General features: G+C 42.3%; 1 protein-coding gene across 3 annotated transcripts in view; it reads right to left on the bottom strand.

The window, feature by feature from the left end:
* Positions 1 to 26,433, bottom strand: part of LOC140459648 (netrin receptor UNC5D-like) — a 453,166-nt gene that overhangs the window by 138,540 nt on the left and 288,193 nt on the right. For all 3 annotated transcript variants that reach the window (XM_072553978.1, XM_072553979.1, XM_072553980.1), the window contains exon 4: positions 22,394 to 22,497. In XM_072553978.1, coding sequence (XP_072410079.1) covers positions 22,394 to 22,497 — 104 coding nt within the window. The remainder of the gene's footprint in view (positions 1 to 22,393; positions 22,498 to 26,433) is intronic.

The raw sequence follows: 26,433 nt of genomic DNA, 5'->3' as shown, positions 1-26,433 counted from the left end.
CAGGTGAGCTAGATGCATTAATGCCACAGACTGAACATATCCTCGGGAACTTAAAAGGGTTCAGAAAATATTTACAAGGATGTTGCCAGGTTTGGAGGATTTGAGCTATAGGGAGAGGTTGAATAGGCTAAGGCTGTTTTCCCTGGAGTGTCGGAGGATATAGAGATTTATAAGATCATGAGGGGCATGGATAGGATAAATAGACAAAGTCTTTTCCCTGGGGTAGGGGAGTCCAGATCTAGAGGGCATAGGTTTAGGGTGAGAGGGGAAAGATATAAAAGAGACCTAAGGGGCAACTTTTTCACGCAGAGGGTGGTACATGTATGGAATGAGCTGCCAGAGGAAGTGGTGGAGGCTAGTACAACTGCAACATTTAAAAGGCATCTGGATGGGAAAATGAATAGGAAGGGTTTGGAGGGATATGGGCCGCGTGCTGGCAGATAGGACTGGATTGGGTCGGCATGGATGAGTTGGACCAAAGGGTCTGTTTCCGTGCCGTACATCTCTATGATTCTATGACTCTATGAATTGCCACAGAACCGAGTTCCCTGGTTGATTGGGACATGTGACCTGAAGGTATGAGTAGCCATCCAGTTTTGTTGGCTATAAAAATGACAGATGCGCTGAAGTTTCATGACCTGGTTGATTCTCAGGAGCCATTGAGAACTCTTAATCCTTAATCCAGAAATGTGTTAAGATTGGTCTCAAAGCAATTAGTGACAGATCACACTGCTTCATCTTGTGAGGTCAGTATTGCAGTAAGCTGTGCCAAAATAACTGGCTTCCTCTGGTGCGGGTGCTACAGACTGCATGAACATTAAATTGAGAGTGCCATATCATAATGCAACTGACTTCATCAATAGAAAGGGAAACCATGATACCCCAATATGGAAATCATCTGTGGTCACTGGTCCTGCATCTTAGGCGCATGCACCAAGTATCCTAAGCCTGCCACGATACCTAAATCCTTGAAAACTCTCAGGTTCTTGCTTCATCTCAATGGTTGAACGCGTTGCATGAATTGTACTGGGAAAAAAGGGCTACCCTCTGCAACCATGGCTAATGACTTGATGTGCAACCCTCCGACTAATGGTGAGGGTGGATACAATGCAGCCCATTGTTTATCCATTATGTGCCACCATGGAAGATACAATAGGCCTCTGGAAGACGAGACTTTGCTGCTTAGATCAGTACAGAGCACCACAGAATCCTTGCGTGCTGTGTTGTGCACATCTGGAGCAGGCAAAGAGGGGATGTGATGGATGCTGAAGAGCAGGGAGACTAGCAACAGTCTTCCGAGCAGGAAGATGAGGACAATGAGCAGGAGGAACATTTCCTTACACATGATGGAGTAGTGCCATGTCAGATGCAACAAACCAGACTGGACTTAATTGACACCCCTCTTCCAGTGGATCTGATCTGGGGGGCATGAAGCAATTATCTTTTCACCTTCCTTACGGTCCGATGAAGAAATAACATTTTCAGCTGTTTGAAGACTATTCAACATATGTGCTCCCATAATGATTACTGATGCAAGGTTATGTAGTGCTGTGCATAAGAGAAAGAGTAGCACTCTGGTTGACAGCTTGATTCTTGAGCTTCAGTAAATATGACAATCAGACAGGCAATGATGCCAAGCACCAATGCATTTACGAATGTTAAACAGTATTTGCAATTGGGTATTACCTGTGCCACCTATGTGCTATCAGAAGCTGTTATTTCTCATTTCCCTCTCATGACTTACACCGTGGAGGACTTGTCGAAGCTGGTCGCAGTTGATCCAGTGCACAAATGGGTTTTAGACTGCTAGAGGTGAGAATCCTTGAAGGTCCCTCAGTGGCGAGTACTTCAGCCACTGTTGAGTGCAAAATGATACGAGATTGCAGCCAGGGAGATGTGTTGCATACATATCGAGGCAAATGGCAAAGAATTGCATGAGAAAACTCACTGGTACTCACAAACAGAAATGGTCCAGGAAAGTATCTGAAACAGATGCAGGCCAAGGTTCTTTGGTAAAATGCAGTCATGCATGTCAGTATGTTCTGTGTGCGAGCCTATTCCTGTGCATTTGTGTGTGCTAGTACGAGTGTCTGAGTTTCTGTTTGTGTGTGCATGTGTCCCCATTTCCTTTTCCTTCATGTTGTTCCTAAATCATAAAACCCCAAAGTGTGGAAGCAGGCCACTTGATCCATCTAGTCTGCACCAACTCTCCGAAGAGCATCCCACTCAGACCCAAACCCCTACCCTATCCCCGTAACCCTGCAGTTGCCACGGCTAAGCCACCGAGCCTGCATATCCCTGGACACTATGGGCAATTTAGCACAAACTATCCACCTAACCAGCACATCTTTGGGATGTGGGGGGGAGCCAGAGCACCCAGAGGAAACCCACACAGACATGAGGAAAACATGCAAACTCCACCCAAGGATGGATTCGAACCCGGGTCTCACCTCATTTACTTACTCTTCCCCTGGGCCACTGTGTGGGGCTAACCACTGAACCCCGTGTTGCATTTTAAACCATTATCCAGCAGTATTTACACTGGACCTACTAAAGAGTACAGAAATGTTAGGTTCATTTTTTCTCTGCACAGATATTCACTGACCTATTCAGTGTTTCCATCATTGTCATTTTTGATTCTTATTTGTTGCTGTCAGCCATATAATGAGCAAAGTTATAAACTGAATGTTGAATTAAATCTCCACAGATGACAGCCACCTTCCCACATCGCTCAACTTATCAAAAAGACTGAACATTATTCCTTCATCAGCTATTCTATTTAGGGTAATAACTCATTTAGAATTAAATGTTTAACACCTCCGTTAAAACAAGAATTTTGCACAATTGTCTTCCATTTTTGGACACTAATGTCCACAACCAATAACTTTAAGAAAATGTCGACACTTCTGAAGCACTGTCTGGACGACTGTGAAAATTGCAAATTTTCCAGTCTAGTTTGCAATTCAAAGACTTATTTGTAGGTCAAGAGCCATAGAAACCGAGATGTTTCCCTTGCCGTAAGAGGGCGGCACGTTGGCACAGTGGTGAGCACTGCTGCCTCACAGCGCCAGAAACCCAGGTTCCATTCCCACCTCAGATGACTGTCTGTGTGGAGTTTGCACGTTCTCCCCGTGTCTGCGTGGGGGTGCTCCGGTTTCCTCCCACCATCCAAAAATGTGCAGGTTAGGTGAATTGGCCATACTAAATTGCTCGTAGTGTTAGGTGTAGGGGAATGGGTCTGGGTGGGTTGCTCTTTGGAGGGTCAGTGTGGACTTGTTGGGCCAAAAGGCCTGTTTCCACACCATTAGTCATCCAATCTTAAAAAAGATGCTTTTAAAGTATCAGTGTCTTCACTGTTAAGAACATCCCAGATATTTAAAAAAATGCTGCATTTATTGTCAATGCCACTGCTGAGTGGTGCAGAGACTGCCCATGCTCAGAAACACAGATGTGCAGCAATGGAGTGGCCTTGCGTGTAAAATGGTGAATGACCACTGTCTCAGCATGGTTCTCTGTGAAACACTGCATTCCATCTTTTGCCAGTCTGAGCACTCAGAATGAGCTGTCAGAGGAGGACAGAAGCTAAACGCTTTGTCTCCAGTTCACCATCAAGTCCAATCCATCTGTAATTCACAGTGACATAAGTCAGACTGTGCGCAAACTGGTGGGGGTGGTGAGTGTTTTTTTTCTGGGATTTGATGCTTACACACATTTGATGGGCTATTGCATCTAGTCATTTCCTCCACCCAGTCAAAGATTCACTGATTGTAGATTTTATGGCCAAGTAACTGCCCACTGCCAACACTCACACTGCACAAGCACCAAATACGAGGAGAAAGTGAGGACCGCAGATGCTGGAAAGTCAGGGTCAAAAAGTGTGGCGCTAGAAAAGCACAGCAGGTCAGGCAGATCTGAGGAGCAGGACAGTCAACATTTTGGGCATAAGCTTATGCCCGAAATGTCAGCTCTCCTGTTCCTAGGATACTTTCATGACCTGCTGTGCTTTTCAAGCACCAATTACTGCTGGGCACTGCTCCTATGCACAACTATTCAGCATGGTCAACAATAGCTCGAGTGCATGGCAAATAAAGACTCTGTTGCAGCAATGTGGCATCACCAGGTTCACTTTTGCTGCCATTGTGGCGTTTTACACGCACTCCGTTTCGTAAAGGAGTCCTCAAAAAGGATATTGAGTCAGAGAAAGAGGTGTTCAAAAGATGGCCGAATTTAATCTCAGCAGTAGGTTGTGTGGATCACCTTCAAAAAAAAACACTGGGCAACAGACAGGCAGGAAAGTCTGGCTCTGACAGCGGGACTTCCCAAACTGTTGGTCAAGATCTCCAGTGATGTTGCGAGACAAGACTCAGTGGCGTGAGTTCTGTGGCAGCAGTGTCCATTGACTTAGTCGAAACTTCCTGTTGCATTGGGAAAGCGACCAACATGATCAAAGACCCCTCCCACCCCGTTTATACTCTCTTCCACCTTCTTCTGTTGGGGCAGAAAATGTAGAAGTCTGAATACACATACAAAGACATTCAACAACAGCCTCTTCCCCGCTGTTATCAGACTTTTGAATGGACCTCTTAAATGGTAATGTTGATCCCCTTTCTGCACCTTCTCGGCAGCTCTAACACTGTGTCCTGCCACTGTTACCCTGATGCACTTGTTAAAGGTTTAAGATGAAAGGGGAAGATTTAAAACGGACCTAAGGGGCAACTTATTCATGCAGAGAGTGGTGCGCATACCTGTTCAAGATTAAAGGTGAGGGGGGGAAGATTTTAAAGGATCTAATGGGAAACCTTTTCATGCAGAGAGCGGTGCATGTATGATTTGTGCTCCCAGAAGTGGTGGAGGCTGGTACAATTACAACACTTAAAAGATATCTGGATGGGTACACGAATAGGAAGGGTTCAGAGGGAAATGGGCCAAATTCTGGCAAATGGGACTCGATTATTTTAGGATGTCTGATCGGTGTGGACAAGTTGGACTGAAATGTCTGTTTCCATCCTGTGCAGCTCTACGACTTTGTAACTAGACAAACAATAAATGCTGGCCAGCAACCAATGAGCACATCTCATGAGTGAGGAGTAAATAAACTAAGGGTTTCCAGACCTTCTCTTTTGATCTTCGGCGGCGGGGGAGAGGGTGATATTATGGTATTATCACTACACTGTTAATCCAGTGAGCCATGCAGTGTTTCGGGGACCTGTGTTCAAATTTTGCTCTGCCAGAATTTGAATTTAATTTTAAAAGTCCTGGAATTAAGAGTCTAATGATGACCATGAAACCAATGTCAATTGTTGGAAAATGTCGGAAAATTCGCTGTTGTCTTTACAGAAGGAAACTGCCAGGCTTACTTGATCTGGTCTACATGTGACTCCAGACCAACAACTATGTGGTTTATTCTTAACTACCCTCTCAGCTGCTAGTTCAGTCAGTGACATTCTCTTCCTGTGAATAATAAAAAAGAATATCTGCAGACTCTCAGCCTCACTGGTGCTTTGCATGTTGTGACAAGGCAGGGTAGTTGTTTGTATCTTAGTTGTCAGTCTATTCGAACAGAACCTTCTGCAGCAATACTTACTGCCTGGTTGGAAAAAGATAACAAGTCTGCTCAAATACACTGATTGAAGCTGCAGCAGACTTGTGGCATCAGGTCAGAAGGCAACAGGGAGCATTTTGGATCTCCTTCTTAGCATTCATATCAGTACCTCGCTAATGTGGAAGTTTTCTTATTATCTTTGGACTTAATCCAACAATCCAGACTTCAAGCTGTACCAGTTGGAGCTGCTGAAATTGTATGATAGATCTACATGTCACAGAGTGATTTGTATTTAATTTCAGCGGAGAACATGTGATGCAATGGCAGCAGTATAGAGTTAAGAGGCATCAACTGACAAACAATGAAGCCAAAACAAAAGCCTGGCTTCTCTCTAGCTCAAAACAAATAAATATTGTCACATAAGATCCTGCCAGTTGCAATGGTATACAAAGAAGGGATCAGCAACTGTAGTTGTCTGAAATTGATTCTGTTAGTGTCTTGACTGAATTTCAGCAACTGTGCTGACAGACTGAACCCCATCACAAAGCTGAGCTAACTGAATAAGGTGAAAGTTAGTCAGTTACTGCTCATTCTCCGCAAGAGATTTCATTTAAAGTAATTCTGGTTTCTCAACTTGAGCATGCAACAAGATTTTCAAAGTTACATGCATTGGTGTTTGCAAAAAATGATCTTGCCTTTTAGGATTCTGGCTAATCCAAGATGGAGGACAGGAAAAACTGGCTGGAAGAGCTGCGCCTTTCTTGAGGTCTTTTCGGTGCTGGAGGTGATTTCCTCAAATTCCAGGAGCAGCAATTACTGTTTTATAAGCTGTTGCATTGTTTTGGAACTTTGGGGGAAAAAGGATCAAAACAATGGCACTTTAAAAAGGAGGAAGACAGAAATAGGCAGAGACCACATGGTCAGAGAAAGAAACCTGCACTGCTGTCTGACACAGCAGTAAATCTGCACATCTACTGTATTTGCTAATTGAGCTCAAGTATGTCTGGACATCGGAGTGTGTCTACAGTAAAATTCATAGCTGACCTTGGAGGAACCTGTGTGGGAGAGCTCACAGCACAGGAACAGACATGTGCATAGTTTTTAATGCGTAATCTTGCCGTAAATTTACAATAGTGGGTGCAGAGGGTTCTTTTTTGATTATGTGTTTTATTGAGATCTGTCTCTTGATTAAATTTTACAAGTATAAAAGATAGGTACTAAGTTAGCCTGGAGAAGTGTTTTTTTACAGTAGTAAGACTGTGCTATTTTTTGGGTTTGTAGATTGTTAAGGAGTAAAGATGGCGGTAAAGATGGCATTTAGTAGAGTGGTGTGTTCTTCCTGCCAGATGGGGGAGGGAGCGTTTTCATGTTGCTGATGATTATGTTTGCAGTAAGTATCTTTGGTTGCAAATCCTATCAGATTGCATGGATCGGTTGGAGTGACAGTTAGAGGCAATGAGGAATTTGCAGGAGCTAGGGGTGTGATGGATGGCAGTTATAGGAAGGGAGAAAAAATGCAGATACAGTCAGGTAGTTGGGTTGCCTCCAGGAAAGGTAGGAGTGGGAGGCAGGTAGTGTAGGAGTCTTCTGTGGCTATCCTCATCACAAACAAGTTTGCCGTTTTGGAAAATGTAGGAAGTGATGGATTCTCAGGGGAAGGTAGCATGAACAGCCAAGTTTCTGGTAATGAGATTGGTTCTAATGTAATAAGGGGTACCTAAGGTTCCAAGCAATTGACTGTGATAGGGGACAGACAGAGGCACAGACAGAAATTTCTGCAGTCAACGGTGAAAAATCAGAATGGTGTGTTGCCTCCCTGGTGCCAGGATCAAGGGTATCTTGGAGAGGGTGCAGATTATTCTCAAAGGGGAGAGGGACCAGCAGGAGGTCGTTGGACACATTGGAACGAATAACATAGGAAGGGAAAAGGATGAGATTCTGAAGAAAGAATACAGGAAGTTCGGCAGGAATTTAAAAGGAGATTCTGGAGGGTAGTTTAACTTTCCAAACACAGACTGGAACTGCCACAGTGTTTACGGTTTTGATGGAAAGGAATTTGTTAAGTGTGGACAAGAAAATTTTCTGATCAGTACGTGGATGTCCCTCCGAGAGAAGGTACAAAACTTGACTTGCTCTTGGAAAATAAGACAGGGCAGGTGACTGAAGTGTCAGTGGGGGAGCATTTTGGGGCCAACAACCATGATTCTATTAGCATTAAAATAGTGATGGAAAAGGATAAACGTTGAAGTTGTAAAATGGAGGAAGGCCAATTTTGATGGTATTAGGCAAGAACTTTCAAAAGGTGATTGGGGGCAGAACTTACAGGTAAAGGAATGTCTGGAAAATGGGGAAGCCTTCAAAAGTGAGATAATGAGAGTCCAGAACCAGTATATTCCTGTTAAGGTGAAAGGCAAGACTGGTAAGGTGGAGGGAATCATTTCTGATGAAGGGCTTATGCTCGAAACATCGATTCTCCTGCTCCTCAGATGCTGCCTGACCGGCTGTGCTTTTCCAGCACCACTTCGACTTTGATCTCCAGCATCTGCGGTCCTCACTTTCTCCAAGGTGTAGGAAATGTTGGATGACTTGAGAAATTGAGGTTTTTGTTAAGAAAAACAAGGAAGCATGTGCCAGTTACAGACAGCAGAGATCGAGTGAATCCTTAGAGGAGTATAAAGGCAGTAGGAGTATACTTAAGAGGGAAATCAGGAGGGCAAAAAGAGGACATGAGATAGCTTTGGCAAATAGGGGTAAAAAGAATCCAATGGGATTCTATAATTACACGAGGGACAAAAAGGAAATGAGGGAGAGAATACAGCTCCACAAAGATCAGAAAGGCAGCCAATGTGTGGAACCACAGGAGTCGGGGGAGTATTTTGCATCAGTGTTTATTGTGGAGAAGGACATGGGGAACACACAGAATGTGGGGAAACAGATGGTGACATCATGAAAAATGTCTACATGACAGAGGAGGAGGTGCTGGATGTCTTAAAACACAAAGGTGGATAAATCCCCAAGACCTGATCAGGTGTACCCTAGAACTCTGTGGGAAGCTAGGGAAGTGATTGCTGGCCGTTTATTGAGATATTTGGATCATCAATAATCACAGTTGAGGTGCTGGAAGACTGGAGGTTGGCTAACGTGGTGCCACTGTTTAAGAAAAGTAGTAAGGACAAGCCAGGGAACTACAGACCGGTAAGACTGACATTAGTGGTGCGGAGGTTCTTAGAGAGACTCTTGAAGGTGAAGACTTACATGTATTTGGATAGCCATAGACTGATTATGGATATTCAACATAGCTTTGTACATGGGAAATCATGTCTCACGTACTTGATTGAGTTGTTGGAAGAAGTAAAGAGGATTGAGGAGGCAGAGCTGTAGACATGATCTATATAGACTTCAGTGAGGCGTTCAACAAGGTTCCTTCTCGTAGATTGGCTTGCAAGGTTAGATCACATGAAATACAGGGAGAACTAGCCATTTGGTTATAGAACTGACTCGAAGGTAGAAGATAGAGCATGGTGGTAGAGGATTGCCTTCCAGACTATAGGCTTATGACTAGTGGTGTGCCACAAGGATTGGTGCTGGGTGCACTGCTTTTTGTCATTTGTACAAATGATTTGGATGTGAACATAGGAGATATAATTAGTAAGTTTGCAGATGATGCCAAAATTGGAGGTGTAGTGGACACTGAAGGTTATCTCAGATGAAAACTGAATCGTGATCAGCTGGACCAATGGATCGAGGAGTGGCAGATGAAGTTTAATTTAGATAAATGGGAGGTGCTCCATTTTGGAAAGGCAAATCAGGGCAGGAGTTATACATTTAATGGCAAGGTTCTGGGGAGTATTGCTGAACAAAAAGACCTTGGAGTGCAGGTCCATAGTTCCTTCAAAATGGAGTTGCAGGTAGGTCGGATAGTGAATAAGGCGTTTGGTATGCTTGCCTTTATTGGTCAGGCCACTGATAATAGGAGTTGGGAGGCCATGTTGTGGCTGCACAAGACATTGGTTAGGCCACTTCTAGTCTCCCTCCTAACAGAAGGGTACTGTGAAACTTGAAATGATTTAGAAAAGATTTACAAGAAAGTTGCCAGAGTTGGAGGGTTTGAACTATAGGATGAGGCTGAATAGGCTGAGGCTGTTTTCCCTGGAGTGTTGGAGACTGCGGGGTGACCTTATAGAGGTTTATAATAGCATGGGGGGGGGCATGGATAGGGTAAAGAGACAAGGTCTTTTCTCTGGATTGGGGGTGTCCATAAATAGAGGGCATAGGTTTAGGGTGAGGGGGGAGAACTTTTTAAGGGGCCTAAGGGACAACCTTTTCACACAGAGGATGGTGCTTGTATGGAATGAGCTGTCAGAGGAATTGGTGGAGGCTGGTACAATGACAACATTTAAAAGACTCCTGATGGGTGCATGAATAGGAAGGATTCAGAGGATATGGGCTGAGTGCTGGCAAATGGGATGAGATTAATTCAGGATAGCTCGTCGGCTTGGAGGAGTTGGACCGAGAGTCTTTTTTTCATGTTGTACCACTTTATGACTCGATGACACTGTAAGATCCTGCCATTTGCAGCGGTACACACGGAAGGCTTCGGCAACCATAGTTGTCCGAAACTGATTCTGTTATCGTCTTGACCGTATTTTAGCTGGTGTGACTGCAGCTTGAATCCTCTTTAAAGCTGAACAAACTTATGGCGAAAATTAGTCAGTTACTGCTCATTCTCCGAAAGAGATTTTATTGAAAGTGATTCTGGGTTCATAACGTGAACAAGCAACAAAGCTTTAAACATTGGTGTTTGCTAAAAAAAAAATTACATTGCCCTTCAGGTGGCAGGTGCTGTGATTCTGATTGAGAAGGTTGTGGCTTCAAATCCTTTTGCAGAAAGTAAATGCTGTGCTGACTTTTCCATGTAACACTGATATGTGGCTCAGAAGATGGTGAAATTTGAATTCAAGTTAAAAAAAAGTGAATCTAATGGTGACCAGGTAATCTGGAAAGAACCACTAAACATGTCTTCGTAGAGATGATCTGCTGTGCTTACCTGGTCTGGTCAACAAGTGACTCTAGACCCACAGTAATGTGGTTGACTTTTAACTGCTCTCTGGGCGATTCATGCCTAGCCAGTGTGCTCACACCCCATGAATAAATAATTTTTAAAAATAAGTGAGCCCTGATGTTAAGGAAGGGTTGTTATCTTACTGTTAGACCACCCAAAGAGTCGTACTCTCATCTCTGAATCAACAGGTTCAAGTACCACTCCAGAAGCCTGACCACACTGTTGATGCTGATATTCCAACTGTAGTGGTAATGACAGAGTGCTGCATGGACTGAAAGTCTCCTTTTGGATGACTTATTACACCAAAAACTCTGCTGCACTACCAGCGACATTCTGTCAACCTGCACAAAGGCTCACTGCCCTCCTTCTGGAATGTGCCTTTGCACAAAAAGATGGAGTGTTTTTTGTTGAGTTTCGTCCCGATCAGCTCCACGATGCAGGACTCTGTCGTCTGTGGTCTGTTCCCTGGAACGCACACCGAGAGAAACGTGGACTGCACCTGAAGGACCATCAACTCAGTGACAAGACGCTCTTTGATCGGCCCGAAAGTTGGTGGTCTTCCAGAACAAGGAGTTGACCCTGACTGAACCTTGTAAACTGGCACATTCCTAGGTACAGGACTCTGCGTTGTGCGACACGCTATATCTCGGGGCAACAGCTGCCAAAGCACAGTGGGCAAAGATCTGAAGTCCCTCTGCCTAAGTTAAATTGTGGTCCATTCAGTTATCGGATTCTCTTGGTGCCTCAAATACACATAAATATTGTCTTGTTCTTTGGAGGTTTGTTTGGGCAGAGTCAAATTCCTTGATATGCTACTGTGCAGAACTGAACTGCGGTTGTGACAAGGTGCAAGAAATCGTTTATGAATAAAGTATATTTTTGAAATTGAAATAAAAAACAGACTAAAAAAAGCTCCCATGCCATTATTCAAAGATGAGCAGCAGCACTCTCCCAAGGTCATGGCAAATATTTGTCAGTCAATCAACATTATAAGAGTAGATTAACTTGTCATTGTTAATCTGCTGTTTGAGAGAACTTGCGATGCAAAGATTGACTGCCATGTTTCTTAGATTGCAAGAGAGATGACACTTCAGAAGTATTTCAACCATTCATGGGATCCTGAAGTCCTGAAAGGTGTTAGACAAATGCATGAAAGGGCTCACGTTTCCATATGACATTTAGAATCAGGACCCCAATCACTGTTCAGTCAAGATTCTGGGAAGAAGATGACACCAATGAAAGTATAAGCTCATGGTTCATTGCAGCAAGAAAGAGACACAGGTCTTCTTTGTGTTTGAGTCTCATGTTTAATGTCTATCGTCTAATGTCCTTCACTCCTCGCCACAAATTACTGTAATCAGACACTGTATTATTTTAGTCACCTTAGCAACCACAGGATAGAAAAATTGACTTCAGATACAGTTCAGCAATAATCTAATTGAATGGTGGAAGAAGGCTTAAGAGACTGTTCCCATGGCGAAAGTGACAGGATTTCAGAGGACAAAATTTCAGTGCTTTGTGAAGCTTGTATGTGAAAGGCAGTCTTAAAACGCAAGTTTTTTTCTTCCTTTTATTGGCCTATTTCTCCAACAAGCACATTTTGCAAGCAGACCAATGCAGATCTGTACCCCTGTAAAGCTGGCAGTGAGCATACGGAGTTTTTGTTCTGTATCAGCTGGCTCTTCAGAACTGCTAACCCTTCCTAATCTTGCACTTCCTCAGAAGCACCAACTCTTGCATTTTATTGTAGCTGCCTGTGTTTCTGCAGAGAGTGCAGGTGCTGATGCCTATGTGCTGCTCCTTCAATGCGGCTGGCACTCCACAGGGTTCCCTGAGCCCTGTGAAGACACCAGATGGGACATTATCATCGATTAGCACATGTACCCATCTGCATTCCACTTTGGCAATTCAGACACTATTTGACCATTTGTGCGTAGTAAGTTGAGTTGGACATGTTCATTGAACACAACAGATACGTCACAAAATTTCTACTTGATGTGGCACTTAGCACATTTTCCTTATGATCTCCACAAGCCCATATCCATCTCTTACACTATATTTTAAACAAATCCATGACTATTTCTCCATAAACATGTTGAGATCTAAAACTCCGTCAACTATTGTGTGTAGTAGAGGGTAACTTAAAGAATTTAAAACATGGGAATTTGTCCATGCAAGTTCTATTTTGCAGCCGAAGTGGTTGTGAAGTCATTGCAATTTTTCTGAACAGCAGAAGTGTCTTAGCTTTGCAGCCAATGCTGGCCCATAGTGAATACTCTGATTCATTTTCAATCCCTATTTCACGAGAGCTAACAGCTCATGCTGTTCCGATCATGGTTTCATTGACCACCAAATCCAAATTCAAATATGACCAACAGTTTTAACATGGGAAACAGGAGTAGGGGTAATGCGACGATGATGCTCCTTTAACAAGGTTATGTTGTTCATGGTTTTTATTTTCAGAAGGCTCATTACTACAGAGTTGCTGAGAGGTTTGGCTTGGCTGGGTATTATTGCCAATTTGATTAAAGCTAACATAGACTGCCTTAGGAAAAAGGCTTTCAAGTCTAAAAGATTTTGTACAATGAAGGGGGAATAGCCAGTTCTTCCAGCTCATTTTTCACTGGGTTGGTTTGATTTTAGCAAGCAGTTTTGAGGGTGCTGGTCCAAGAAACAGCTGCATGGAAGGTGGTGTTCTTTGTGTTGGACTTTACCTTGCTTGCCAAGGGGTGTTTATGGGGATTGTTGCAAGAATTTGGAACAGGATCATTAATATGGGATAATCTGTTGGGTTTTCAGATAGATTAAATTATTCTGCTTTTCTGTTCTCTTTCATTCGTGTTTCAATTGGCAGTCTTGCAAATAAATTCTGTTTTGTTTCAAACTAAGTGGTGGGCCAGCTGCAACCTTCCTGGAATATCCACATTACATATGCTTAAAACATCGAAAAAGTTTAGGGTCTGTGCTACTTTGTTGAGATGTTTTGAGGGAGTCTGGCCTGGTCCATACCAGACTGGGGGCTTGTCCGGAACTTGTTGCCTAGTTCCGATTGGGATGAGGATTGCTGGACTTGAAGGCAGCGAGTGGTAGGTGTTACTGTCTTTTGTTCTGGGTGTCGATTTTGGCTGGTTTAAACAGTGTAATGGCTCTTTCAGTCACTAAGAGTTTTCTGAGGTTGGAAGAAGTGACTTTGGGGGTTTTGCAAAAGGTGATTAAGGCCAAGCGACTGGAATTAGCAGACAAGCTGGAGTTGGAGCTGTCTCCTTCCTTTAGGAAAAGAGACATAATTACAGCAATAGCTCAACATTTAAACTTGCTGTTGAAATATATTCCAGCGTTGCCTAAATTTGATGAGAAGGATGTGGAAGCCTTTTCATTTCATTTGAAAAGGTAGCTAAACAAATGAAGAGGCCAGTGACGATATGGGTTTTGTTGATCCAAACAAAAGTTGTCGGTAGTGCTAGTGAAGTATTTGCAACACTATCAGAGGAGGTATCCAGGGTGTATGAGGAAGTGAAGAAAGACAACTTTAGTGCATATGAGCTTATACCAGAAGCCTGCAGACAATGGTTCAACAAACTAATGAGGGACCCTGGTCAAACATAGTTGATTTTGAAAGGAACAAACAAATTAATTTTGATAGTTGGATAGGGGAATTAAAGATAAAGCAAACCCAAGACACTTGGTTTAAGTTGGTCCATAAATCAAAGTTTGGCTTCCAAAATCAATTTCAATCAGTGAAGGAAAGAAATTGGGGAAGAGAAATCCTCATGCGGAAAAGGAAATGTAGATCTTGGTCAGGATCATTATCTTACCACAGGATAAAAACGAAACCCTTGAAGAGGAAAGAGAAGTTAAAAAGCTCTGGTGCTTTCACTGCAATAAAGTGGGCCACATGAAACCAGAGTGTTGGAGGGTTAGGAAAAGCACTGGGAAGCCAGATGTAGGAAAACAGGATAAGCCAGTGCATTTTGTTGGAGAGGTAACAGAAAGCACAGTGAAGGCTAGAAAGCTGCACCAGAATATGCAACCTGGTCGGAGGTTGGTTAAGGAGGAAGTGCCAGATCTCCTTAAATCATATACCTGCGAAGGTAAAGTTTACTTGCAAACACCAGGAGCAGTAGGTAAACAAGTTACAGTATTAAGAGATACAGGGCCCTCTCAATTTCTCATGTTGAAAGATGAGGAGATACTTCCCTCTGAAGGATTATTGCCAGGAAAGGTACTAGTCGGAGGAATTCACAAGAAGTGCATAATTATGTCTAGTGAGGTTAGAGTGTCTAGGGAAGAGTGGAGAAATCGTGGTAGGAGTACCGGACAGACTCTCAGCTCCAAGAATACAATTTGTCTTTGCTCACGATGTAGCTGGTTCACAGGTAGGAGAGCTGCCTACTATCGTTGAAAAGCCAGTGGGAACTCAGGCAACTGAACAATTTCAGACACATATCCTGGGAGTTTTCCTGACTGCGTGGTAACGAGGCCACAAAGTCACCAGCTGAAACAGGAGTACAGATAAGAAAGTTGAAGTGTAATTTGCAGAAACCCTGTTTGATCAAACTGTTAACACAAACCAGGAGCAAGTAGATGAAAAAGCAGATATCTTCAGCTAAGATAAATTAACTAAGTTACAACAGAAAGATGAAAATTCAAAGAAATTGTATCAAAAGGCATACACGGAAAAAGAATCTGACTGTATCCCTGAAAGGTGCTATCTTATTGAGGAAATGGAAACCATCACATATTCAGGCAGATGAGAAATGGGGAGAAGTTCATCAAGTCATATTACCAGTGGGCTATGGAAAGGAGGTGTTGCGAGTGGTGCATGAACTACCATGACGGAGTCATTTGGGGGTGAGAAAAACTCAAGCTAAAATACAGAAACATTTTTGCTGGCCTGGACTGCACGAGGACATACGTGAATTTTGCCAGACATGTCAGGTAATTGGAAAATGACAGGCAGTGATAAAACGCGCACCTTTAATATCTATTCCTGCATTTGAGGAACCTTTTAAAAGAGTCTTAATTGGTTGCATAGGGCCCATACTTAAAACAGAAAATGGGAAGCAGTATTTGATAACAATAATGGATGCAATCACTAGATTTCCAGAGTCCAATCCATTACGCAAAATCACAGCTTAAAAGGATTGTAGAGAAGTTACTCAAATTTTTCACTAGATATGGACTACCCATAGAGATACAAATCAGATCAAGGGTCAAACTTCACATCAAAATTATTCAAGGAAGTTATGGGCAGTTTAGGCATAAAATAATCTACTGCGTACCATCCAGAGTCACAGGGAGGATTAGAAACGTGGCATCAGATATTAAACACTATGTTGAGGGCTTATAATCAAGACTATCCAGATGATTGGGATAAGGGCATTACATTTATACTTTTAGTGATCAGAGATGCACCTAATGCATCGACCAAATTCAGTCTGTTTGAATTAGTTTTTGGTTGTGAAGTGAGAGGACAGCTAAAATGAATGAAGGAGAAATTGTTAAGTCATAATTCAGAGACTACATATTTGGACTGTGTATCAAAATACAGGGTACGATTAAATAGAGTAGGGAGTTGACGAGACAGCATTTAAAAGTATCATGGCATACAATGAAACAGGAAGCAAACAAAAAAATCAAAAACTTGCAATTTTGCTATCGGAGATAAGGTGTTAGTGTTACTTCCAATGATAGGTGAACCTTTAAAAGCAAAGTTTAGTGGACCTTATCAAGTTGAAAGGAAATTGAGTGAGGTGAACTATTTGATAAGGACTCCACACAGAAAGAAATCTCACCGTGTGTCTTGAGAATATGCTCAAAAGGTATTTTGACAGGGAAGGAAAGCCAAAGGAGACTGTGTAATTGGTTACAACACAGAAAGAAGAACCACGTACAGAGGATTCTGAATTGGACGTACCTCAAATTAAACTGAACAATGAGGAAGTTGTCAAATGTTGAGATAAATTATTGAGTTACCTTCCAGAGGAAAATCGAAATGACCTGGAAGAGTTATTAGTATCACAGAGGGAGGTATGTGGAAATAAGCTGGGAAGTACTAACCTAATTATGCATGACGTAGATACAGGAGATGCTGTTCCGATTAAGTAACACCTTTGAAGGCATCACCCTCGAAAGTTGTCACAGGTTCAAAAGGAGATTGAATGCATGCTCCAAGATGACATAATCAAAGCAAGTTACGGTGACTGGAGCTCATCCAGAGTAATGGTGTCAACACCAGATGGTACCCAAAGGCTACGTGTGAACCACTACAACGTCAATGCAGTTATGAAGACTGACACATGTCCTATTCCATGTTTGGAAGACTGTGTTGAACAGGTGGGACAAACAACTTATATTTCTAAGTTTGACTTGCTCAGAGGATACTGGCAGGTGCCTTTGTCTGAAAAAGCTGAGGCAATTGCAGCTTTTGTAATGCTGAATGGACTGTATCAGCTAAGTCTAGCCGTTTGGTATGAAAAATGCGCCAACCACATTGCAGAGACTAACCAATAAAGGCATTTCCGGAATATCCAATTGTGTAGCTTATATTGATGACCTGGTGATGTGTAGTCACACATAGAAGGAATGTTTGTAACATTTATCCAAATTGTTTGACCGACTTCAGGAGGCAGGCTTGGTGATAAACCTGGCCAAAAGTGAATTTGTCAAAGCCCAAGTCACCTTCCTGGGCCATGTTTTTGGACATGGATAAATTGCCCAATGGAATGCGAAAACAAAGATAATTGGGGAATTTCCCATACCATCGACAAAAAGAGAAGTACTAAGTATGATTAAGCGGATTTTATCGAAAATTCGTACCAGGTTTTGGCAGTGTGACTGCTCCACTCACTGAATTGCTCAAGAAAGGCAAAGAGGTATCAGTGGACAGTAGACTGTGAGAAGGCATTTGACAGCGTGAAAGTGGTGTTAACCATTGAGGTGGCTATCGATGCGAGTGATGTGGGGGTTGGTGCTGTGTTCTTACAGGAAGATGATGAGAAGATAGAAAGACCTATTGGGTATTTTTCGAGGAAGTTGAACATTCATCTGCAGAAATATTTGTCAGTCAAAAAGTGTGGCTCTGGAAAAGCACAGACCATCAGGCAGCACCTGAGCAGAAGGAGAGTCAAGGTTTCTATGCTCGAAACATCAGTTCTCCTGCTCCTTGGATGCTGCCTAACCAGCTGTACCTTTCCAGAGTCACACATTTTGACTCCAATCTCCAGCATCTGCAGTCCTCACTTTCTCCCAGAGAAATATTGGACAGTTGAGAAGGAGACTTTGAGCTTGGTGTTGGCGTTACAACATTTCAATGTTTGTGTTACCAGTAATGTATCTGAGACAGTCATAGACACTGATCTTAACCCACTGAACTCTGTGGAGAAATTTAGGAACAAAAATTCCAGACTGTTTAAATGGAGCTTGTTGTTACAACCATTCAATTTGAAAACTGGGCATGTGGAAGGGCGTGATTGCTGATGCAATGTCGAGATTTGAATGAGAAACGGTGGTGTTTGGTGGCGGAGTAAAACAGACTGGAACAAAATGTTAGCATGATTAAGATATATGGGTGTTGTAACAATTTAAGATTAAGGGATTTTAAAATGAAGCCATCTTTGGATATTTATAGTACACTTTTTTCTAAAGGGGGAAGGTGTGATGCTACTGCTCCTTCAACAAGGTTACGTTATCCTTGTTTTTATTTCCTCAGAAGGGTCACAAACACCAAGTTGTTGAGAGGTCTGGCTTGGATGGGTTTATGGGCCAATTTGTTGGTAGCTAACAGATACTGCCTCAGGCAGAAAGCTTTCAAATTAAAATAAAAGACTTGTCCAACGAAGGGGGAACGGCTAGTTCTTCCAGCTCAGATTTTCTCTGGTTTGTTTTGGCTTTAGCAAGCAGTTTTGAGGCTACTGGTCCAAGAAATACTCAACGGAAGCAGTTGTTCCATGCTGAATCTCTCTGCCATCTCTCTCTCTCTCTGTGTTTGACTTTACCTTTCGTGCCAAGGAGTGTTTATGGGGATTGTTGAAGGAATTTGGAACAGCATCATTAAATTGGGATAATCTGTTGGGTTTTCGGACAGGTTAAGTTATTCTGAATTTTGTTCTCTTTTGTTTGCATTTCATTTGGTAATCTTGTAAATCAATTCTGTTTTGTTTAGCACGAAGTGGTTGGGCCAGCTGCATCCCTCTTGGAATATCCTGCTTAAAACAACTAGCAAAGTTCAGGTCCAGGCTACCTTCTTGAAGTGCTTTGAGGGGGCCTGGCCAGGTTGATCACAGTAAGCCATTCAATCCCTTGAGTCTGGTGTGCCATTGCCTTAGATCATGGTTGATACTGAGCTGGACAAATAGGACAAAGCAGCAAACCTGAACAAGAAGCACAGGATTGGGGTTGTCAAAATGTATAGTCTGCAACTTGCCAGCAGACTGGAATTTAAGCAGCTTTAAAGTAGAAAGCAAATGGATAGATCATGAAAGAGAAACCAATATGGACTGGTTGGATATGGAATCAGAGGGCTGAGAACTAAGTAAAAGATCATATAAAATGAGTAATACTTTGATTCAAATGAAAAGCAACCATTTATTGATAGTTTTATAATTTCTAAATGGTAATAAAATAGGATAGTGGCTATGTCAGTGAACGGGTAATCCAGAGGCTTGAGTGATCTGCTGACACGAATTTGAATCCCATCACAGCATCATGGGAATTTAAATTCAGTAAATCAAATGAATTTGGAATAAGAAGACCATCCTGGCGATGATGATCATGAAAGTACAGAACTGAGGCAAATAAAACTGATGACCTTGAAATAAGAAACTTTGCTGTCCTGAGCCAATCTGGTATATTTATGACTCCCGACCCACAGCTATGTGGTCGATTCTCATGTGCTGTCTAAAATGGCCGAGCAGGGTCTGTCAGTTCGATGGGGCTGAGTAGCCATACCCAGAGCTCTTGAATGAATGAAAAATTAAACGGTTATTTAAAAAAAAAACAACCTTCAATGAATTTGCAGTCTTCATGTGAAGCAAGCTTCAAAAGTCGGCAATACTTAAATGAGGGTGCACAACTGTCACACCTTTCTCCAGAAGTGTAAGTGTAATTGTGATGTGGCAATACAAAGATAAAGGCAATGTTCCATTTCCAGAAGGGCATGAGAGATGCAGTTGAATTTTTCACATCTATCCAGCAGGAAGGTTTTGAATATATTACATGTAGGTATGTGTAAAGCATTGTTGTTGGAACCTAAAATGTAATTACCTGGGAAAGTTGCCAAATGGAAGTTGACAGAATATACACTTTAATTAAATTATGGAAAGAATGTTTACTGCCTCATTCCCCCTGGACAAACAGAAGACATCCCATAATTATGCAGCTTTCCCTTGTCTGAAATTGTGACGGACGAGCACAGAGATGCAAATAGAACAAAACCCTTTTGTGAATTGGACAGTGCATTTCAATGAGTTGGAACACAAAGACATTGTTGTTGACAACAAATGAAGTGGAGTAATTAGACGCTTAATGGAATATTCCTTGGATTCTATTAAAAGCTAAATGCAGCATAAGGATTGAAGTAGACAAGAAGTCGTGTGAATTTTTAGCACGAGTTTAGCTCCATCAGAATCACATTCCTAGAAACTGCAAGACAGATGCGTAGAGGTTGCAGCATGGAAACAACTCATTTGGCTCAAACAGGGCATGTCGCTGTTTATTCTCCTCTTGACAAAACAGTTCAAATTATATTTCTTCAAGTTGTTCAAATTCTTTCCCTTTTTAGAATCTAATCTTGAATGTTGACACAGTTCACGCCATAATTACTAATCCTGGAAATAAATTCCATCATTCTTTCTGTCACAAGATTTCCTTTGCCTCTGTTCTCAATCTTAATTATACCAGGCATCGGTGAGACCACAGCTGGAATACTGTGTACAGTTTTGGTCTCATTTTTTAAGGAAAAATGTAAATGCATTGGATATTGTTCAGGGGAAGTTTACTTGATTAATACCTGGAATGAGTGTGTTGTCTTAAGATTAATAGTTTGTACAGGCTGGAGTTGTTCCCTATGGAGTTTAAAAGAGGGCTGACATGATTGAAGCGTACAACATATATTTGGGATCCAAAAGGCATTTGATAAGAATCCGCAAATTCAGCTCGATAGGAAAACAAGGGCTGATGGTAGAAGTATATTAGTCAAGATTGAGGATTGACTTCCTAATGGTAGACAAAGTTGGAATCACGGATCATTTTCAGAATGGAAACATTTCAATCAGTGGAGTGTCACAGGGATCGCAAGTCGTGCCACAATGATGTACAATACATATTAAGGCTTGGATGAGGCAAGTGAATATACAATCATCACATTTGCGATGTCATAAAACTGGTGGAAAGGCAAGCATTGAGGATGACACAAAGTGTCGACAGTTTGGGTTTGTATTCACTGGAGATCAGGAGGATAAGATGAAATCTCAGTGAAATATATTTTGCATTTTTTGGGAAACTTGACAGGGTAGATGCTGAGACATTGTTTCTCCTTGTGGGAGAATCTAGACCCAGAGGGCATAATTGTAAAGTGTGGGATCACCCAGTTAAGACAGAGATGAGGATGAATTCCTTCTCTCAGGGGGTGTATCTGTGGAATTCTTCAGCACAGACGACCATAGAGGGTGGATCATTAAGTATATTCAAGGCTGTGACAGACCGATTTTGAATCTGAAAGGGAATCAACGGTTATGGGGAGAAAGGAGGAAAGTGGGGTATCAAATCAGCCATGACTTCATTTGAGTAGCAGAGTAAACTCGATGGCTGAATGGGCCTAGTTTTGCTCCTACTTTTTTTCAATGATTTAATCCTGAATGGTGTTGACAAGGCAGACGTGTCAAGGATGGTTCCTCTTGTGGGTCAGTCTGGAAATGGGTGACACTATTTTAAACTTAGGGGTTGCCCTGATAGGACTAGAGATGATGCGCAACTCATCAGGCCTGAGCAAGAGGTGGAGCAGACATATGGGCTGAATGGCCTTTTTCGTCTCGGACATGTGATGGACCTGGGAATTCTCTGGCGCAGAAAGATATGGAGGTGGGGACCCTGGTATTTTGAAGTCAGAGATAGACTGATTTTTGATAGGCTACAGACTCCTAGCTTAGCCAAAGTGCATGGGAATTTGCAAACAAAAACAGATGAACCATGGTCTTACTGAAAGGCAGAGAAGGCTGGATTGGTTGAGTGGTCTAATTCTGCTCCTGGTTTGTATCTTCATTATTAAAACTAGATGAGCCGGTCTCTCTATTTGGGGGGGGCAATGCTTCTGACTACGACAGGTAAAAAAATAAATCGACCCCTTTGAATGAAGTGCCTTGACATATCTGAGATAAAGCATTGTATATAAACGAGAATGCTTCTTTCTTTTATCCAATCAAGTTCCCAGCAGGTATTGACAAGGTCTACTTTTTATCCATTTTAAAAATGAGTTATTTTTCGAGAAGATGCTGGCAGCCTGACTCCCGCTGCTCTCTGGGATCTGAAGCTAAATATCAACACCATATGATACTGAATTCTACCAGGTACTGGAAATCCAGTTAAACAATCCTGCTGTGCATGTGAAAATCAAATAAAAATACTCAATTGAATGATCGGAGCCTAAGTTGCAGAAAAAGAAAACAGCTTTCAGGTAATGGTGCACATGGATAATCAAGAGGGCATTGTAAACACTTTGTCAGGAAAGCGAGAGAAATGGTCACTGAGTTTCTTAAATTATGTTTGTTTGTGGAATGTCAAAGGCTTCTTACCTTGGCAGAAGGCACTCCCTCAGGGGGACGGCAGTGTAAAATGATCTTCCCTTCTAGGGGAACCTCTTTTGCCTGGGGGTCTTGTTCAAAATTTTTCCTCAAATCTGTTAGGCAAAAACACGTAGTATCAGACTAGTTTGTTTTGGAACTCTGTCTAATTTTCACTCCTGATTGCAGACTGAGTCTCTAATCCCATCATGACTACCTTATGGACTCATTGTACTTTCAAACAGAGGAATTTAAGAAGTTCATTTGTGAACTCTTGGCAACTAACATCGCAGCTCACTTTTAATTAATACCTCATCTTCATAACCCATGATTCCTCTGTTCAGTCATTTCACTTCACCTGCTCATTGTTAGATTAGATTCCGTACAGTACAGAAACAGGCCCTTTGGCCCAACCAGTCCAAAACGACCCTCCGAAGAGTAACCCACCCAGACCAATTTCCTTCTGACTAATGTACCTAGCACTATGGGCAATTTAGCACGGTCAATTCACCTGACCTGCACATCTTTGGACTGTAGGAGGAAACCGGAGCACCCGGAGGAAACCCACGCAGACATGGGGAGAATGTGCAAACTCCACACAGAGTTGCCCAAAGCTGGAATCGAACCTGGGACCCTGGTGCTGTGAGGCAGCAGCGCTAACCAGTGAGCCACCGTGCCACCCTAGAAATACAGGAGCGTCCCTGGGTGGGCTCGAACCATCAACCTTTCAGTTAACAGCCGAGCGTGTTAACCGATGGCGCCACAGAGACTTGCGATCGTGAATACCCTGCTTGAGAAGATTCAGAGGTAAAGTTCCACCAGAAATTGAACAAGAAGAATAAAATTGCAGCGCCATGCAGATATATCAGGGATTGGGACAAATTGCAAAGCTTTCACAAAAAATTGCCACAGATGCAATGGGCCCATCAGCCTCCTCCTGCTCTCTGATTCCAATCATTTCACGAATTGAATGCAATTGAATTGCAATTGCACTGATTGCAATTGATGAATACAGTTTCCGAGAACATGATCATAAAAAAAATGAGGTGATAACTTTTTAAAGAGGCGAGAAAGCCCCGTTGATTCTTTTTTTTAAACCACAGTACTCAGACATTTGATGTAAAGAAAAGTGACCCATTACTACCTTCTCAGGGCTACAAAGGATGGGCAATCAAATGTTAGCCATGCCAAACGTCATATTCCAAGAATTAAATAAAAATATCACATTGTGGTGCTTCACGAAGAGGGAACAGACAAAATGCTCACATTTTGTACTCATCCAATCTCAAAAAAGGGATTTAAAAGTCTCAATTTATTTCACTTGTGACTGAAAGTGATAAACTCTGGTGTGCTGTCCAAGTCACATCCATTGGTCAGTGTTGCAGACAACATATTTCTCAACAGGTTTTTGCTGGGTATCTGCACACCTTCCGCAAGCCCTCATCCAACTTCTTTTGAAACCATTCATTGTCTCCCCTTCCACTAACCTCAAAGGCAATTTGCTCACCATCACCACCACCTGTGTTTTATCACAAGATCCCAAAAACCCTCCAGCAGTGTCAAATCCATGCTGCCACCGAGTAGTAGGAATAACTCTCCTTTTCAATGATATCTAAAATGGCCATAATCCCATAAACTTGTTTAAAATCATCACCCTCCACTCCCCCACTCCAAGAAGGAAAACAGCCACAGGTAAATTGAGTGAATGAGCATTTAGTCCAAAATAGACTTAGATCAAGACCTTCAGTTTATGATTATCATGGTTCAATGAACAGGTAGATCGACATTGAGAAGATTCACAGAGAAGATTCACAATTACTTTATGACACTCCAAACCAAGAAAATGTATCAATAACCACACTTACTCTACCAGTTCACGGGGATCTTGTCCCTTTCCAAAGTGTGACTGTAAATAAAACTTCTGGACTGAATCATTGGCATGTTGAGTCTTATAGGAGTGAGTACTTCAACTGACATTGATGTCCCAATGTGAGAAGGTTAATACAAATAGCAATATGTCTGACATGGGAATTAGAGCGAGATCAATTGTTCGGGACTTCACTGTAAATGGTATTGAGTCACTTATGGTGCATAGATGCCACTTCAATTCTACTTTCTGAAAGGTCAATTTGAAAAGTTTTTCCATTGGGCTGTATGCTTGACATAGAATGTATTTGTGAATATTATGAGAATGACAATTGTATTGAGGCACCACAGAGCATGCTGGAATTTGCAGCATGGAGACAAGTTGCGTGTTATTGTAAATGATGAAATTTTCATGTTTTGTAATGTGCTTTCACAAACTTAAAAATGAAGGATATTTTGGGGAAAAGAATGATTGCTGGGGTTTCAGTTCTGTTGCTCAGTGTGTAAATGCTGACCTCAGTGAATCTTCATCATGTTCTGTTCTGAATTATCAGCAACATCCTTCTTGATTAGGCCATGCAGCCATCCATCTCACTCACAATGTGGCTAGGCAATGCACTACACAACAGGTGGAAGAAAAAAAACACACAAAGAAGGCTTGACTATTCTGAGGTTGTTGACTTGCTCGCTGAGCTGGTAAGTGTGTTCGCAGCTGTTTCATCATCATACAAGGTAACATCATCAGTGCACCCCCGCTGAAGCGTTGGTGTTCTGTTCCACTTACTGTTTAGGTGTCTGGGTCTGCTGGGGTTGGTGATGTCATGGATGTAGGTTTGCTCGCTGAGCTGGAAGGTTCATTTCCAGACATTGCATCACTCTACTCGGTAACACCTTCAGTGGGCCTCCGGGCGAAGCACTATTCATGATTCCTGCTTTCTATTTATATGCTTGCGTTTCTTTGGGTTGGTGATGTCATTTCCTGTACTTTTTCTCAGGTGGTGGTAGATGGGGGTCTAACTCAATGTGTTTGTTGATAGAGGTCCGTTTGGAATGCCATGCTTTGAGGAATTCTCAAGCGTGTCTCTGTTTGGCTTGTCCTCAGATGGATGTGTTGTCCCAGTCGAAGTGGTGTCCTTCCTTATCTGCATGCAAGGATACTAGTGAGAGAGAATCATGTCTTTTTGTGGCTAGTTGATGTTAATGTATCCTGGTGGTTAGTTTTCTGCCTGTTTGTCCAATGTCGTGTTTGTTACAGTTCTTGCACGGTATTTTGTAAATGACGTTAATTTTGCTTCTTGTCTATATAAGGTCTTTCAAGTTCATTAGCTGCTGTTTTAGTGTGTTGGTGGGTTTGTGGGCTACCATGATGCCAATGGTTCTGAGTAATCTGGCTGTCATTTCCAAGAAGTCTTTGACGTAGGGGAGAGTGGCTAGGGTTTCTTGTTTGGATTTGTTGCTGAGAAATCGGCGAACTGTGTTCGTTGGGTACCCATTCTTTGATCATGTCAAAGCTAGATGGCGTTCGTGTACCTTGGTGGCTAATTTCCTTCCTGCTTGCCCTATGTAGTACTTTGGGAAGGACACAGATTCGACTGGGATGTTTCCATCCTAGGATAATCCAAACAGAGACACGCACAGGAATTCCTGGAAGCCTGGCACTCAACCTGGAACTCAATTAACAAACAAGTGGAGTTGTACCCCACATACCAACCACAAAGAAACAGAACCAGCAACGAAATCAGAAATGACACCACTAACCCCAGCAGACCCAGACACAAATAGCAAGTGGGACAGAACACCAATGCTTCACTGGAGGCGCACTGATGATGTTATCCAGCATGGTGACAAAACATCTGCCAACAAACTTACCAACTCAGTGAGCAACTCAACAAGCTCATCCATAACCTGAGCTACAAACCTTCTGGAATACGCTGAGATTGATCGCTCTATTTGGAGCAGAGTCTTTGAATTTTAAAATGTTCACGCATCCTGTTCTCACCAAAGAGATTGCCTGACTTAGTGTATAATCACAGCTGTGTTTCCTTTAGCTTTCTGTCATGTGCAGTATTTGCTGCTGGTCGTTGGAAATGTGAGAGTATTGGCAAGGACCAGCTAGAAGTGTGGCTTCGACAAGCGGATATTCAATTAATGGATCCTGACCGTTTTCATTTTGAGTTCCTTGCTCT

This window comes from Chiloscyllium punctatum, chromosome 35, assembly GCF_047496795.1.
Source record: "Chiloscyllium punctatum isolate Juve2018m chromosome 35, sChiPun1.3, whole genome shotgun sequence".
In the NCBI taxonomy this organism is placed as follows: domain Eukaryota; kingdom Metazoa; phylum Chordata; class Chondrichthyes; order Orectolobiformes; family Hemiscylliidae; genus Chiloscyllium; species Chiloscyllium punctatum.
The sequence above is the reverse complement of the archived record's forward strand: the minus strand, read 5'-3'. Positions and strand labels throughout refer to the sequence as shown.